At 39.7% G+C, this 17,889-nt stretch overlaps 1 protein-coding gene across 3 annotated transcripts in view; it reads left to right on the top strand.

Annotated features, from left to right (window-relative positions):
- STK32B (serine/threonine kinase 32B) overlaps positions 1–17,889 on the top strand; it is a 173,505-nt gene that overhangs the window by 75,917 nt on the left and 79,699 nt on the right. For all 3 annotated transcript variants that reach the window (XM_074589075.1, XM_074589076.1, XM_074589077.1), the window contains exon 4: positions 15,905–16,078. In XM_074589075.1, the coding sequence (XP_074445176.1) occupies positions 15,905–16,078 (174 nt within the window). The remainder of the gene's footprint in view (positions 1–15,904; positions 16,079–17,889) is intronic.

Below are 17,889 nucleotides of genomic sequence, written 5' to 3'. Positions count from 1 at the left end.
CCACTAGCGCAGCAATACAGAGAAAGGACTGTAGCTCTTCATCTGTAGATTTGGGCATCCACAACAACTGAATCCAACTTATTCCCTGTCTCATCTTCCTGCCTGTAGTAGTGCAGGGCATGCAGCCAGGGAAGTCTTCCTGACAGACACCGATAAGGCTGTTGATAGCTACTGTATGCAATTAATATCTGTTGTATTCTGTTGTATTCTTAATAAATAAACAGTGACTCAAGAAGTCCTACATGTGGAAGCTGGGAAGTAGTGCACGCAAGAACTATGTGTGCTTTCAGTATTACTCTTTCATATCTGCTCCTGTTTGCATCAGGAGACAAGACACCTGATGACACAGGCTCTGGGTGCAGCCTTAAAGTTAATAATCCCTCTTTAGTGCAATGTTGCCTTCAAAAGAGATCTTCTTTCATGTCATTGGGCTCTCTCCCTTGTTCCTTACAGTTTGACGTGCCTCTCCTCCCTGCACCTCCATTAAGCTAAGCACTGTTACCACAAATAACATCACTCTGCCATATTAAAAATAAAAAAGAAGAGTAAATATTGAAGGCTTGACAGAAAATTTTGCAGAATAAATTTAAATGTCTGGGGTGAGATAGAACAATAGTAGCTGACAACTGAAGTTCCTTCTTTGCGATTGCTCTGAATCAATATGATAAACTTAACTGTAAACTAAGAAGGCAAGAGTTATCTCAATTTTATAACAAATCTTAACATTTATTGTGACTATAATTGGAGCTGGGAAAACAAGATGCTGAATCTAAGGGTGGCAATAAGATCTGATTATTCATATTCTGAAATATTCTGCCATGACAAAATTATTGCTCTTTGGTGACAGTTACAATGAAGAAAGAACAATGAATCATTGACAGTAGTTCCCAGAAAATTTAAACAAAGAGAAAACAGTCAGAATTAGAGTTTGTTATTGTTTTCACATGATAAGATCATAAAATCACATTCTTGGGCAGACAGGCCCAAGAAGCACATCCTCTCTGACAGGTATATTTGTGCCAGGTGTTGTGCCTGGAAGACGATGAGAGGAAGACCTAACCTAGCGGTGTCGGCCATTCTCCCAGCTGCTCTACTGGGACCTGGGTTGCCATACAGGGCATTGGCTTACTCAGACCTTTGGCTAGTTCATGACACTGAACTTGGATAAAGTAATGGGTTTTTCCCTTTTTTCTTTAGAGCCATAGCCTTCCCCAGGGTCTGAGGGCTGTTTAAAACCTCTTCTCTTTCTGCTGGGAGCATAGTGGAACTTCTCTAACAGAGTGCTCACAGTGCTGTGCATTTCAGAAAACAAAAAAGATCTAAAAGCACTCTTAGGGAAAGGTGTTCCACACCACACAACAAGAGAAGGTGGGGACATGAACATGTGGCACATACACAAAATACTGATGGAAGCCCCTCAGTTCCTATGGGGATGAGTGTGGCACGAGAACTGCCATGAAACACAACGCTAAGAATCTTGGGGTCTGGTTATCTGACTGCTTGTATTCAAATTAATTTAGTTTAAAAGGCTGCCAGCTGAGAACTAGCCATATACATACCCTAGCCTGCATTCTTACAGTGAAGTGAGCCAATGCAGGTTACTTTGTGACCAGCTGTGTGTCTGATCACTACAGTTTGTGTGCCAACTCAATTGCTTATCAATATATGAGAGTAAGATGTGTTAAACAGAGGAGATTTCTGAGCAGATTTTCTTCCTTTAGGTTTCACTGTTATGCTGGCAATAACTTAGAGACAGCAATATAAAAAGATTTTTTTAAAAAAAAAAAGCACAGGGAAAGTGCCTATGGGTATTTGGTTTTAATTATTTCTGTATTTCTAACTGCCCTAAAGCACCTCCTTCATACTTCAGGATCTCTAACGTAAAGGGGTCCTCATTCTTTCCATGTCTCCTTGCAGTAAATATTATTATTGTTAAAGAAGAAGGTGTCTTTTACATGAAATTGAACATTAACCAAAAGCTTCTTCGGAAGAGGTCGAGGAACAGAGACAGAAAATTAGGGAAGTTTTCATTATTTGCCTTTTTCCTGGATTATGATTTATAACATATTGCATTTGCAACTTAATACCTTTCCTCTCTTTCTGATGCGAATAGATGAAGGTCTGTTTTCCTGGAGCTAAATGTAAAATCAATTAAGTGATCAGAAGCAAGATATACACCGCAGTTACAGGAAGGAACTCAGCGCTTGTAAGACCAGCATAAGTCAGAAATGTTATGTTTGCCTTTGCTGATCCAACAAAAAATGTTCACTGTCAGTCATATTTCTCAACCCTTCTGTAGCAGTCAAAATGTACATGTGAATGTGATACCCTGATCATAATAGGGACTTCCCAAAACAGAAAAGACAAGCTCTAGAGGAGTTGAATTCTTCCCAGCTGAATTCAGACATCAGCCTTGTGCCCTTAGGCTATCTCTGTAATCAATGGGAAAAAGAGGGAATCTCCGTAGAGCAGTTAGCACACCTGGGATCACGATTGATTGTCTGCTTACTACACAGCCGTCATAGAGAAACTACTCTTCTAATCCAAAGCACATTAATAACGTGCCTGAAGGGAAAAACTAGGTCTCAGCAGCTCAATTCTAGCGTGTTGTTGAGTTCTTGTCCAGTTGGATTCATGACTAATGTTCTAGAAAGCAACCCCAAACCTCTTTATTTCTATGTTTTCCAAGGTTTCTTTTAGATTTGATATATGGGTGAGAAACAACAGTAAAAAGAAAAAGTTGTTTCATGTATGCTCATGCTGCTTGGGGAATCACTGAAATCACACTGCTATCTTACATTCCTTCCAGAAGAATTGATTGTAAGGAAATTTTTGTGGGGAAAAACGTTCAAACTGAAAACAGCTATCTGTCCTCGGTTAAAATGACGGACAAGAAGCTTGATTTGCTCTGCATTACATTCTTCACATTATTATTCAGATATTTTCTCCGTCTTTTGGGACTGGAAAGCTTGCAAAATAACTTGCATGCCAATTAAGAAGGTAAGCCTAAAATGAACTAGTAAAGATTCAACAGCGTGAGCAGTGTTTCAGTCCAAATTATTCAATATATTTTAGAGATGTTCGCAATTAAAAAATGTTGTACATCATACTGAAATGAATACTTGGTTTCACTGAAAATGTTAGTAGGCATCTACATGTGATTGAAAACATTATGCTTCAGCACCACAGTTTTAAATTAACTAATTTATTTACAGAAAATAGGAGGAGCTGCTTGGGTGACACCTTTCAAGTAGCTGCTTTTATTCACCAGGGACAGTATCAGAGTGGAGGACATTCTGCAGAAAACTGGCTGAAAAACTTTTGGGTATTTCTAACAAAAACAAAAGAAGGCGAACCATTCGTTGCAGTAACAGAGAGGTTTTAATCTACAGCAAAGTCTGGCAGAGGGAAGGGTGTAATTGGAAATCTGTCCAATTCCAGTGAGACAACTAGCTACAGAAAGTGCACACGTGCAAGGTAAGCATGTAAAAAATGAAGGTTATTGTGTAGCTCAGAGGAAAACCTCGTTAATGCCTAAATAGATAAAAAAGAAAAGCACTATTTTAAGCCTCTCAACGCATGTAGACTGCCTCATGCACACAGATGCACTTATACAATCACTGCAGTGTCTAAGATTATACACAGCAAAGACTTATGTCTATTCTTAACTCCAAAATGTGTTCATTTGTTTTTCATTCAGTGAAGTTTTTCATGTGCTGAAGGTTAAATTTTGTTATGATTGAAGCTTAATGGTGAGTGCTGCAACTTTGATGCTTCTTTGCTTCATAAACCTGAAAAAAGACTCTTATAAAATTGTCTCTAAAACAGAACAGTGTTTGAAGTTAAAAATAGGGAGTGTTTGGATATCATTTGTTGCAATCTATAACAAGTTTTATTGCTGAACTTTGGGTTCCACCAAAACATGAGTCCAGACTTGCAACATCTGCTGTTGCCCCACAAAAGCTTATCATTAAATACTATGAAACTTTTGGTTATTTGGTCTGGTTAAATACTTGTTTAGTAATCAGTGTTTATCTCTATTTAGAAATGTTGGTTATAATTTTTTTTTTTTAAATCTTCCAATAAATGAAGTGTTGTGAACCTCAATTAATGAGGTTGTGAGAATGAGGGAAGGGAAACAGAGGAAATTCTCCATGAGACAAACATCTGCTTAAAGTCTGTTCTTCAACACTTGTTTTATTGTATGTAGCCCCATTTTAGAAAGCTGCTGTAATGAAAAGATCACAGAATCACAGATTTTTCTAATTTAAAAGACACCTCTTGAATTCATCTAATCCAAACCCCCAGCTCAAGCAGAGTCACCTAAGGCATGTTGCCCAGTTGGGATTTTAGTATCTCCCCGCATGAAGACTCCACAGCTTCTCTGGTAAACATGTTCCAATGTTTGACAACCCTCACAGTGAAGAAGTATTTCCTTGTGTTCAGATGGAATTCATATGTTTTAATTTGTGCCCACTGCCCCTTGTCCTGTCACTGGGCACCACTGAGAAGAGTCTGTCTCCTTTTTCTTCATTCCTGCCCATCAGCTATTTATACACATTGATGAGATCCCTCCTGAGCCTTCTCTTCTCCAGACTTAACAGTCCCAGCTCTCCCAGCCTTTTCCCACGTGAAAAATGCTCTGGTCCTTTAATCATCTTTGTGACCCTGCACTGGACTCTTGTACTGGGAAGCCCATAACTGGATGCAGTACTCCAGCTGTGGCCTCATCGATGCTGAAAAGAGGGGAAGGATGACCTCACTTGACCTGGCGGCAAAACCCCTCCTAATGCAGCTCAGGATGCTGTTGGCCTACCTTGCCTCAAGGGCACATTGCTGGCTTATGGCCAACTTGGTGTTCATCAGGAACCCAAGATCCTTTTCTACAAAGTTGTTTTCCAGTCAGCCAGCCCCAGTATGTACTGGTCCATTGGGTTCTTCCTCCTCATGTGCACATTTCACCTTGTTGAACTTCAGGAGATTCCCCTTCATAAATCTGTGCTGACTACTCCCAGTTACATTCTTGTCCTTCATGGGTTGGAAATGATTTCCAGGGTTAGTTGCTTTATCACCTTCTTAGGGACTTAGGTCAGGCTGACCAGCCTATAGTTCCTCAGATATTCCTTCTTGCCCTTCTTGAGGATAGAAGTAAAATTTGCTTTTCTCCAGTCTTCAGCCACCTCTCCCAGCTGCCGTGACCTTCCAAAGATATTTGGCAGCAGCCTTGAAATGAAATCAGCCAGCTCCCACAGCTTTTACGGGTGTAATCCATAAGGCCACATGGATTTATACATGTTCAATCTGTTTAAGTGCTCCCTAGTCTTGTCCTCCTCCACGTAGGGTCTTTCTTGCTCCACGTTTTCCTTCTGGGACCTGGGATTCCTAAAGTCTGGTCTTATTAGTGGAGACTGAGGTGAAGAAGGCACTGAGCACCTCAGTCTTTTCCATGTCACCTGTCACCAGCTCTCCTGCCCCATTCAGCAATGGACTCACATTTTCCCTACTTTTCCTTTTGCTGACTTGTAGAATGTTTTCTTGTTACCCTTCACATCCCTTGCCAGACTCAACTCCAAGTCAGCCTTGGCTTTCCTAACCCTACCCCTGCAAGATCAGACAGCAAATCTGTGTTCCTCCTGGGTGACCTGCCCCCACTTCCACCTCCTGTACACTTCATTTTTCTGTTTGAGTTCAGTTAGGATCTCCTTGCTCACCCATGCCAGCTTCCTACTGCCTTTGCTTGGTTTTCTACTCATCAGGATGGACCATGAATTACAAATATCCTGAGCTTTGCAAGTTGAAGACTGAGCTGCGGACTTGCATCCCAAATTCAGTCCATGTTTTCATTCCACTATTCCCAATTAACTTTTTCCTCGTCCACTTCTTTCCCAAGAACCTACTTTTCTTGGTGAGCTGTTTCCTGTATTGGTGGTGAGGCACTTGTCTGTGTGAGCAGTTTTCCCGAGTTCTTCACATATGCTGTCTGTTGCTTGCTTTAATTGGATGTGTTTGAGACAAGCAAGGGAAAAGAGAGACTAGTTGGCACTATACAAATAATTGCTACTGCTGTAGTGCCACGTGCATATGAAGTGATATAAATTGGCAGCGATAATAACACAAAATGATAATGAAGAACTTGGCGAACATTTGCTAAGTACGAGTATAGCCAGTCACAGCACAACTCCAACACAGCTGAATGGATTTTAGAGACTGCATTCAGCTGAGAATATCAGCAAATCCAAAGTGCCTTCTATATATGCTCTTATTCACTCAACCAGAATAGAGCTCTCGTGTAATTGTGAGGTACCTACTGTAAAAAACGCTATACATAGAACAGGAGATAGTGGAGACTATATATATATATATATATATGTGAAAGAAAACACTTTGAAAAAAAAATTGATGAAGAAGGAAAATGACTTTGGATTCAAAGAGTAAAACTTGGTGAAAGCTGCCATGCTTTTTGTGATAGCAGAACAATTAAATTGAGCTTTGACGATATTGCATCCAAGTCTGCTAAAAATCCTAAACAAATAGACTGAGACATGAGCCTATTTTGCACTCATTTGCAAGTCTTCCTTTATCACGGGTCTAATAATATTTGAGAAAACACAGACTTTATCATGAGACTGTGCCATTAAGTCTACAAGCATACAAGCAAATGAGCCAGAAAAGTAATTAATTTTCTCCTGAAAAACAAATTATCAGAAAGCACTTTTAGAGATAGACAACTTGGAAAAATGGATCACTTAATATATGGGAATAAAAATGTTGTCAGAGTCATAGTAATTGCTAGCAGCACAGATGCGTGGTAGTTTTTCTACTTTCAGTCATTCATAGTGCACCAAAAATTCATCCTATTTGTCTGAAATTTTCTAGGCCTCAAATGTTTGAGACTTATTGTCTCAAAAGTTACTTCCTGCAGTGGCCTTTCTTGGAATAAGTTTCTCCAGCCCTTGTCTTCAAGATTTGGAGAAGTACCATTGCTCCTGGCTTGGAGAGCAGAGCTGGGACAAGTCACTGCTAAGCTGAGGAAGGGAAATAATTGCAGTCTTCTGCTACCCAAGGGTGTGTTGGTGATGATATAAAGATAGCAAGATCTACAGATGGAGAAAAACTCCTTTTAAAACAGATGTACACTGAAAGGACAAGAGTGATATGGTGCAGCAAGAGAAATCCCAACTTGATATAAGCAAAAAAGTCTCTTCAAAACTCAATGAGTGGCTGGAACAGGCTTCTTGGAGAAGCTGTGGAATTTCCGTCCTTGGAGATTTTCAAAACTGACCTAAGTTTGATATTTGCCCTGCTTCAAGCAGGAGCTTGGACTTGTTGACCTCCAGAGAGCCCTTCCATCCAAAATTCTGCTGCGCATCTGTCTTAATATCCAGCAAACACTACTCAATCAGAATGCAAAAGATGTGTGTCTCATGTGACTATGGGCCACTTGCAAACCCTGGCTGTAAGCCCTTCGCCGCCAGCCTAGAGGAACACAAAACAGTCTAAACAGTACGAACTCTTTCTAATTTAGGAGATGACCACCAATATTTAAACACATGGTTTCTCTACCATACCAGAGAGGACATCATGATTAGGAAAATAGCCACACTTATTACCATAGCCCACACCTCAAATGACCTCATCCTTTGCCAGCATGCGCAAAATCAGAGGAAGAAATAAAGAGGCTTCCTTTAGAGGCAGAAAAGCATTGGTTGATCAGAGCCAGATGAAGGACTAAAAGAGAAGCTGTTCTAAGGCAAACCAACTCAAATGATCAGGACTCACAAAGAACTTGAACAGTTCAAAACAGCATCGATCAATAACCTGTAGTTTAATCATGTAAAAATACATTCATAAGATTTATTTCATGAGGTGAAAGCAAAGCGTGTAGTAAAACAAGAAAGAACAGCTATTTGTTTTGCATTTTGCTTTTATATGTTTAGTTCATTGCCGTTCTTAGCTGCCCACCTGTTGCATGGTTGCGTAGCTCATGATGAGCTGAGCCAAATGCTGCGGCATTGCGCATGGCAATGATGAGCAGTTGTTTTTCAGGTTAGAGAGGGTTTGTGGCCTTATCTCCTCAACCTCCTGGGAGGAGAAAAAGACTCTTCCTCTATGTGTGAATGAATACTAAACTGTCTCTAATTTACAAGCCTTAGCTGGTTAGGAGATAATATGAATTATATGAATATATACTATGCTAATAAGTTTGTAACGTGTCTCTTACTACCTTTGTTGAGACAGAAATTCTTGGCATCTTTCAACTTTATTTCAGGCTAATTTTTATTTAGTAATTTTTCTTACCTGTCCCCTTTGGTCACATCAGAATTTGAAAAGGTGTTTCAAATAAGCATAAACAACTTAATTCTTTATAGAAGGGTTTTCCTGTTCTCAAGAGATTTTTTACATAATCTCGAAAGATATTTTTAAAGTTTATGAAGAAATAAAGGAAGTAATCATTGTTTGTTCTTAACAGCATTTGGAGAAATTATTCTTGTCTTTCTGAGTCTGGCAATAAATGTATTTCCATTTCTTTGCACCAATAGACTTCTATTAAATATTTTGCAAGGACAAATTGGAAATCCCGATAACCAATGATTTTCCATTTTCCAAAAGGACAAAAGAAATCTATAGAAAAGTAAGCAAAGCAGACATTATGAGGGAATATTTCCAACATTCCTTCATAACACTTGTGTACACATATTTACAAAATTCATAAATCTTGGTGGTTTGTCTCTTGAGGCTTGTCCTTGGCTGGCAGAACACACAAACTTGACATTAGTTTGATTAGCTTGAACATCTCATTTTATAGAACATGTAATTCAAAGATAAGTATTTGCTATTCTCAGTCACAGTGGGTATAATAGTTTTCAGTGTACCTTTTCAGCACAGGCAGGTTTGTAATGATTTGATGTATGAAAGAACAAAAAGTTGCTATTTTTGGCACTTTTACCCACCTATACTATACTGACATTATTTAACACCATACCTACACCAGGGAATTTTGAACCTTTATTTTTCTTCAGTTTCTCTGATACCTGATACACACTGCTTGCAGTAAGTTACACATAGACTACCAATTGATCTTTTTTTTCATGTTCAGTTTTTTGCTTCTTTCAGGTAAATAGGTGTAATAAGGCTGTGGGCTGTACTTGTGCAGTACGTTTTGCTTTATAAAGGAAAGAGAAAATGCTGATTTTGTACCTCAGAAAATAGAAATCCCTTTGCATATATACTCTGTACGAATTACAAGGCAGTTGGGTATGGGATCCTAGTTACTTGGAACATTAATCTTAGTAGATGTTATCAGCACTTAGGTACGTGGTGACTTCTCTACACTATGTGTCATGGAGATAGTAAGAAGAGTTTTCTCTGCCCCCAAAACCTTTGAGGACAAGCAGAAGAACTGGGAAAACTCCCGGAGCAGTGCTCGCATTGGAAGGGTGAGAGGGCAGTGCAGCTGGGCAGCCACATCCCCGTTTCACCCCACCTCACCTGTGGCTGCGTTTGCTGTGCCTTATCTAGTCTTGTGAGCATGCTGCCCTGACCATTTCACCTCGTGTTTCCTAGAGACCCTAATAGCATTTTCCTTGTTCTCTTTCCAGAAGCAGTTTCTATGCATTCTTATTTTGTGCAAGCCTTAAGACCTCCACAGAAACCAGTCTTGTCTCAGTATGCTCATGACATTCTCTGAGCATCTTTGTTATGCAAATACAGCTGCAGCATCGGTTTCCTTTGTTTAGCAATGTATCAAGAGGACTCCTTCAAATTAGGAGTCATGTAGAACCATAGATAATGTAAAAACAGAGTAAGTAAGTCAGTAAGTATTTTGCTGGTAAAAATTTGTTTTCTTTATCTGAAAGCCAAGCAGAATCATCTGTGGTAACATGATGCTTCACATTGGTTTTCCAGGATAAAGCAGGTCTTCATTCAAAAGCTTGTTCTTAAGTAAAAGTAACAGTTTTCAGCTTTGCTGAAACCTTCCAAAAAGGGTTCCCCAATCTTTGGGATCCACAGCTTACTGGCATAGTTTCCTAGGAGATTGCTACAGCATTGGCAGTCAACTGCTTCTGGAAATTTTGTTTTGAGATAAAGATTCTGGGAGGTCTGGAGATCCCTGGAAACATCAGAGCTTCAAGCCTTGTGAGCCTGGTTTGGCATAAGGGCTTTGGCATTTGCACTCCTTTATGAAGTTTGAAATCTACTTTTGAACAATCCTTCCTACACGAAGGAAAGTCTCATTGGTGAACAGGATTAGTGTTAATGGGTAATTCAAAACCCATCTGATCACTCAAGACTGCGGCGCCAGTGAAGCACTGTAAGTGGAGCTGACTCTTCCCAGAGAAGCCGGTACATTCACACAACACCGCACAGGGGTGCTAGCTTGGGCTCAGCCTAACTAGACCAGCCTCATGCTTTGCCAGAGAGAATAAATTCTGCTTTCACAAAAGGGGCAATGCCATGGTGCCGCAACTAACCCTGTGTCTGTTTGAGGTGGTTTCTTTGGACCTAGTTCAGATGTCTCTGGGAGATTGCATTAGGCAGTCCAGACCAGACACAGGCTTTCCCAGTTAGTGAGGGTCAAACCCTTACCTGCTTGCTCTCTCGTGGACACGCTGAATTGGCTTATGCAAGTTTTCCCTGTTGGGATCTGTCTGTGTTTGAAAGGTTCCTCAAGGCTTTGCCAATCAGGGCCAACACTGAGCAGGTCTGCCACAGGTATTGAGAAGGACTTGCAGAGGGAACCCACAAGGCACCGAGACACAAGGCCAGTTCTTCCCAAGCCCTTGGCGTTCCTTGTTTTGACTGCAAACTTAGGAACCAATGCACTGTTACAGTTCTCTGCTTTACACTGTGCTGGGACATCTACATCTACACTGGGAAAATCTACAGTACCTAGGGGCTTCACATCACTAAAAAAATTACCTCCTCCCTTTAATGCTACAGGGGAAAACTGGAAAAAGATCTTTAAATTTCTAGTTAGGAGCTACCAAGACTTAATAATTTATCATATTTGGTAGAGAGCAGAGGTATCTGAACGTCTGAACTGTGCATATCTTACTTTAACTGATTACCTCGGATTTATGAAGTTTCGTTTGGGCTTAATGATGAAATTTTTGTAATATGTTTTTACTCTTAAATTAAAGTCATATATAAAATATCCATCATGATGTCCTTTTCCCCAGGTAATACACATGAAACAAGAGCTCTGGTGAGTTCTGCCTCATCTGGCAGGATTTCAGTGAAAAATTACCCTAGCTAACTAAGATGAAGGAATTCAAAGGGGAAAAACAATTGTAATAATTCATCTGTAACTGCTTTTGTGAAGAGACAGAGATACAAATAATAAATACAAATATGATATAAATACAAAAAATAGATATTATTAAAACAAATATGCAGATATAAATATGGAAACAGATATAACTTATTCAGAAAGTGCTTTGTTTAAATTTGTTTCCATGGAGGGTTTTGTTCAATGGTAGTTTATCTTTCAGTCTGAAGATAATCAAAAATCCAATTCGCTGTTGCTAGGGGCATTATTATTTTATCTTAATTTGGAGAAAGCTGATTCCAATGCATTAAAACTTTTCTTCAAGCAAGAGAAAGAAGAGACTAGCTCTCTAATTAGAACAGTTTTCCTCTGACTGGTTCATGATGCTACTTAAAAAACAAACAAACAAACAAAAAAATTTACTCCAAATCATTTCGTCTTTCATTTCAAGGAGGATTAAAACTTTGTCTTTACAGTAATTTAGTAATGTATTATTAGTATTCAATATCAGTCACAATGTTATAATTCATTCAGTAAGTATTCGCTCAGTTACTTAGTTAACATAAAAATCCTAAACAACCTCTGATTTTACTTCAAAAACCAATCAACCCTTTTGTATGTCATTTGCCTTTGAGCAGATAAGAAGCTTACAAAAGTAAAATTACAGTGCTTACTCAAAAACCTAATCTCCACTGGGCTGATTTGCCACTGGCCCCTCCCCAACCTGCAGCAATACTGTCAAAGAATCATTTTTCCCATGGCCAATATTTCACTTCCTGTCAATGTAAATTCTTAGACCTATAAATCAAAACCACTTATTTCTTGAAATATTGAAAAAGCAAGCAGCTAAAAGGGAATACTTAATTTATTGTGTAAAGAAAGAATACTGGATTTGTACAAGGGAGAAAGACAGAGGACAGGACTGTTTGTGACCATGACAAATGAAACTGGTCAGGAGCTGGTACACCAAGTCCTGAGAGTCCTTAGTGCAGAGCAAGAGCAACAGTGTTCGGTGCCCAACAGGACCTGGAGTAACTCCTGCCCTGCATTCAGTTGCTTAAAAATTTGTAGCTGCAGGAGCTATTTAGTGGAGTGGCCACCAGCTCCAGAGGCCATCTGCTGTTTGCCATGTCCACGGTCTCCTCCAGGTCACAGACAGGTAAATTCACTGGGATAAACTCATTTACCCTCCAGAAAATCTCTTGGAATGGTCTTGTTTGCAGCACCTTTAATCACACTCTGATCTCATCCAGATAGTCGGAGAAATGCCATCCACACAGGTTTGACCCAACTGGATCAGCTGTGCAGGGAAAACACCATTATCCATGACTATATGTGTACGATTAGCATAATGATGTGTGTCAGGGGCGATATAATTTAGAGTGGGTGAAAAAGTCTGCTGATATACTGAACATCCACAGCATTGGTTCTTTCAAACTGGACCTTATATCTTAACACAGCTTATAACTTAACTACACCAGTGTACAGCACTTCTGATAGGATCAGCAGGATTACCACAATTGTACAGGAATACAAATGAAAGAAATATCTGTCTCCAAGTGAAAGAGGAGAACATCAGAGAGCATATACAGACCTCCTCAAGAGCTGTGTCTCGTGTGCATCATTCTAGCTTCAATGTCTAAATAAAACCAGCTTGTGCTCCATTCACAGGTCATGACAGATGCAGTAAGGCTGGTGAGTGCAAACATTAGCCATGCTTCTGAATCTCTTCTGGCGTGGTTTTAGTTTCTGTGTCTTTTTGCGTTCAAAACGCTTTGTTCTAGAGGGACAGTCGCCTCTGGAAGCCTTGTAGCTCTGTTTGTAGGGATTGCACTTACCTTAATACATTTACCTGAGAGGCAATGTAGTAGCAGGTAGTACCTGAGAGGTAGTAGCAGGAGACCAATCATTCACTAACGAGTCTGACAGGTCCCAGGACAAAACCCATCTCTCATCATCACAGCCTGGATTCCCAGAGATGCCAAACAGAGTCCCAGAAAGTCCTGGAGCCGTGAATGGGAGGAGGTTGGTTGAGTCCCGGAGGAAAGCTTTATATATCTCCATAGAGTTCTTTGCTCCTCTCTGAGTGTCTGCTCTCTGGTGACTCCCAAGCTAGTTGGATGTCTAGTCTGATCTAGTGTGGTAGGTCTTACGTTGTTATACAGCATGAGCAGAAATAACATGCAACCCTCTGCACCTGACTGTGGACATGCTCTTCTATGCAAAGAGTATTATTTCCCGACATAATGAAATGGGATAGAGTAACAGCTCCTTCCAGTTCGACTTTCCGATCTCTCTTTTAAGTCATTCACAATTCGCAGATGCACCAAAAGCTTGCTCGGGAGACAATAAAGGACCACCACTCCCCACTCACAAGCACAGGAAAACAGAGCGCATCGGCAGAAACACGTGCTTGGAGTGAAAACCCAGTTCCCTCAGGAGCTATCATTCACCTGGTTGTGGACGAGATTTCACACTTATTTCTGGATTGTTCTGATGGCTCTTGTATCTAGACTAAACATTCATGGGTACACTTTCAAACACACTCATCTTTTTCCCAGAGATGGGAATAGTCAATGAATTTAAAAGCAAGTTCACAGCAGTCGCTCTTTACCCTGCCTTCACCCTCTGCCTCATGGTGGTTGAATCACTGAAGAAATGACTCAGGACATTTTCCTTCTCAAGATGAGCGTTGCATCAGAACCATTTTTACTGATATGTAATCATACGGTTCTAGACACCAGGAGAGGTCTTTAGTCCCAGACTCAACACAATATTTCACTTATACATTTGAGTTTTCAATCTGTAACTTCTCATTTTGGATTTTTTTTAATATAAAAAGGAAACAGACAAAATCTACACTTTACTCAAGCAGTAACTGAAGGAAAAAATAACATCTCTCATTAGATCTGCTCAGTGCTACAACTACTTCATTTAAAATAACAGCAGTGTCAAAAAAGAAAAAAAAAATCTTAAACATATCTACATATTTAAGCTTTCCCTTTGCAGTTGCTCCAGGCTCAGTAATGTGCAACATTCAGAGTAATTTGAATATAACTGAAGTTTTGTTTTTTTTTTAATGTATGTGTTATGAAATTCTGAGCCTCTGGAGGTGAGCAGACACCATGTGCCACCTACTTTACTATTTTGCTTCAGAGATTTGACTTATTGAGAAGTAAGCTTAATGCAAATAAAATGGCTTTCCCCTCCTGGCATTTGGCAGGCATACAGAAAGGCAACAGAGGAGCAGAGTATCTAGAGACACTCACTTCTCAGAACTGTGTTTGGAAAGAATAGAAAGCATTTACATTCAAAGCGAATCATCTGTGACAACCCCTAAGCAGTGCCTCATTTCAGAAAGTGCAAGCCTGGGAATGAAAGTGAAACTGTACGTAATTGTCAATTAAAATAATCTAATATAGACTTTTCTGCCTTTGGGGGAAGGGTGGGCAGAGATCCTCTGGAAGCCCACTATTTTTCATTTCCTTAACATATATTTTAAAGTTCAGGAGAACTGAATCACATCTATAGCCATCAAACATTACACACCTCATGGGAGAAAAGGTGATGGAAGAGGCACTATCATTGCAGGTCACCTCTCAGCAGTTCATATCCACAACTGGTATCAGCTAATATAACTTCACATCAAAATTAATTCTAAAACAATTTCTAAGAGAAGAGTGACTTCATCTTAGAATTCAACATTCCCCATTTGGGAAATCTAAAATACTCTGTCTTAGACAGTTGCATTCAGAAATGAAAACCAGAGAGTTTCTGTCAGTTTATTCAGACCAGAAATAAACAGAGCAATGGCAGCATAGCCAAGGTAAGTAGAAACACATGGAAATTCCTGCTTGCCCAAGCACTATATATACACTATACATTTCCTGGCTGCACCTTTGGATTTACAGGATTTAAATCAGATCAGAATTTGGTCCTCAGAGTATTCAACAGGCAGATCTGGGAAAGGGTCCAGAAGAATTCAGTCAGTGACCATGAAGCCTCTGTCATTTTATAAGATATAAGTTGCAGACTGAAAAATATGTATTGTTAGGCAGTAAAATTACAGCTTTATTTCTTATTGAATTTGGAGCTACACTGCAAGCTGTAGAAAATACTCAACTAATAGAACATTGTGTATATTTACTGGAATAATGGAATCTGGAAAATACCCCCAGGACAGCAGCTCTCAATCCTGCCAGGATACTTTCCATAGGCACTGAGCTACAGTTGTACGTGTGTGAATACCAAGTGTGTTTCAAGGCCTTCCATTTTATTGCTGCTATTTAGTAAGCCACTTTGCCAACTGAATGAGGATACGGTTATTTAGCAATGTATAAACCTGAAAGGTATTTTAAATACTGTTTTAGTAACATTCAGGTGTTAGTCTGTGGTTAAAACAATCAAGATAGTAGTACGGAGGCAGTTCAAGCTCTGCTTGCCTTGGATGCGCGGAGTCCCACCACAGTCAAAGTCTGGTCGCAGGGTTGGACCACAGCAGCGAGAAATCAGTGTGTGCCTCTGCAGCAAATCATGGACTTGCCCTGAGCAGATCTACTTACGGAGAGCTACCCCAGGGCACGGCTGTGGCTGTGTCACCGACCCTGACATCTCAGCTGTAACTCTTTCTTCCAGGTATTCCTTTCAAGACGAAGAAGACATGTTCATGGTGGTTGATCTCTTACTCGGAGGCGATCTACGGTACCATTTGCAGCAGAACGTGCACTTTAACGAAGGAACTGTCAAGCTGTACATTTGTGAGCTGGCACTTTCCCTGGATTATTTGCAGAGATACCACATCATTCACAGGTGAGTGAATTTCATTTGAGAGACGGGCTTTCTTTTGGCAGAGCAGAGGAATTTTATCATGTATCTGATTACAAGGTTCTGTTTATTCAAAAGCTCTGAAAAGTTTTCGTTGTTATCCAAGGGTGGAATTTGGCTATGAAAAGTGGTTAAGTGTTTTCTTCCTGCCCTCAGCCAGTCAGTAGCCCCATATCCTTGTCATACTACCCTTTTCTTGTTTTTACCTCATACCATGAAGTATGTTTTCTACCATGGTCTTTAAACACTAAATACAACCCATAACAACCTCCTGGCTGCTTTTAATTTTTTTTTAGTTCTCCAGTGCCCCAATGTTCCCGAACACAAAAATGTTGTAATTCAGTACAACAACTTTGCACAATAACGTCAGAGGAAGGCCACGAAACCAAAGGCTGAGAATACAGAATAATTTGTTTACTTGTAGAATCTGCGTGTAGGTCAGAAGGAGAAAGAGAGGTGGGGAAATAGGAGAAAAGTAGAAATAAATTGGAACAGGGATCGATGGTGCATCCTTTTTTTGCACTTCTTAGATTACAACAATCTGTTAGTTTCACTGCCTTACGGCTCGCAATCATAATATTCATGTCAAAAAAGGTGTTAAGCATCAGGGTCTGTTTGTTTTCCTTAAACAATTTGACATTTAATTGAAGCAGTTGGGTAACTTGTCTTTTTATGTTAACACAGCAACTGTGAAATTGTAAAATGATGGCTTGTTCCTCTATTTTACTCTTTTTAGGCTACAATCAGGATATTTCTCCCTGATTTACATTGGTCTGAATAGAAAAATAATTAGGTTTGTGTGTTACCGAAATTGGATGTGAGTTTCAGAGGCCAAACTAAACCGATCTGTGCCATAGACCTTCAAGTGTCAGTATAAATAAATAAATTTATTTATTTTATATATATATCCAAATATATTCATTAAGAGTTTTCATCCCATCCACCTACCAGAGCTACCACCTGATTTTGTAATAGGAACCAATAAAAAGTATGATCTGACTTTCTGAAGAGGGAGGGTCCATACAAAATCTGTCTGATCTGAGGTGCAGTGGTAGATGGGTGTTCTGTATTACTGAAACTGTGCTAGACAAAATTCAAGTAAACATTGAAACAGTTGTTTTGTTTGCAATTAAAACTCCCACAAATATTGCAAGCAATTTCTGAATTTTTTTATCTTCAGCACACTGTTATTATTTTAGTACATTTCCATGTATTTTGCATACATTCTCTTTGCTCAGTGAATATTTTAAAAGTGGAGCTCGGAATTTTGGCTGACCTTTGTTTCCATGCCTTAAGGAATGTTCTTGGTGAAAAACAAATTGATGAGCATTTTTTCTCGCCTTTATTTTAATGACGAGATGTTTTATGCAAATAGGCTGTCAAAACATTCATGAGAGAATCCAGTTCATAATAAAAACTTGTATTTTGCTACAAGCCCGTGACTTAAAAATGTTTCAGAGAAAAGCCTGTGAAAGGTGGTAGGTGTCTTGAGAGAATGAAAGACTGGATTGAAGTCATTGTGGTTGTTCATAGTTTTTTGTGACGGTGCCTGCATTGCCACGGTCTAATTGTGAAATTGGGCAAGACACTTTGTTCGCTTCTGTATTACTTAATCATGACTAGTAAGCACTTGATTTTACTTAAGTTTCTCTTATGCACCGATTGTAGTATAGAGTAACACCCCCGGCTTCAACACTTGTTGATTTGCACCAAGGCAGGAAGGCATGAGGGTCTGGAGCTCATTGTTGGCTCCAGCTGGGGACAGGTTCTGGGATTTGGTTTTTTTTTTTCACCCT

This window comes from Larus michahellis, chromosome 5 (assembly GCF_964199755.1).
Source record: "Larus michahellis chromosome 5, bLarMic1.1, whole genome shotgun sequence".
Taxonomy (NCBI): domain Eukaryota; kingdom Metazoa; phylum Chordata; class Aves; order Charadriiformes; family Laridae; genus Larus; species Larus michahellis.
The sequence above is the reverse complement of the archived record's forward strand: the minus strand, read 5'-3'. Positions and strand labels throughout refer to the sequence as shown.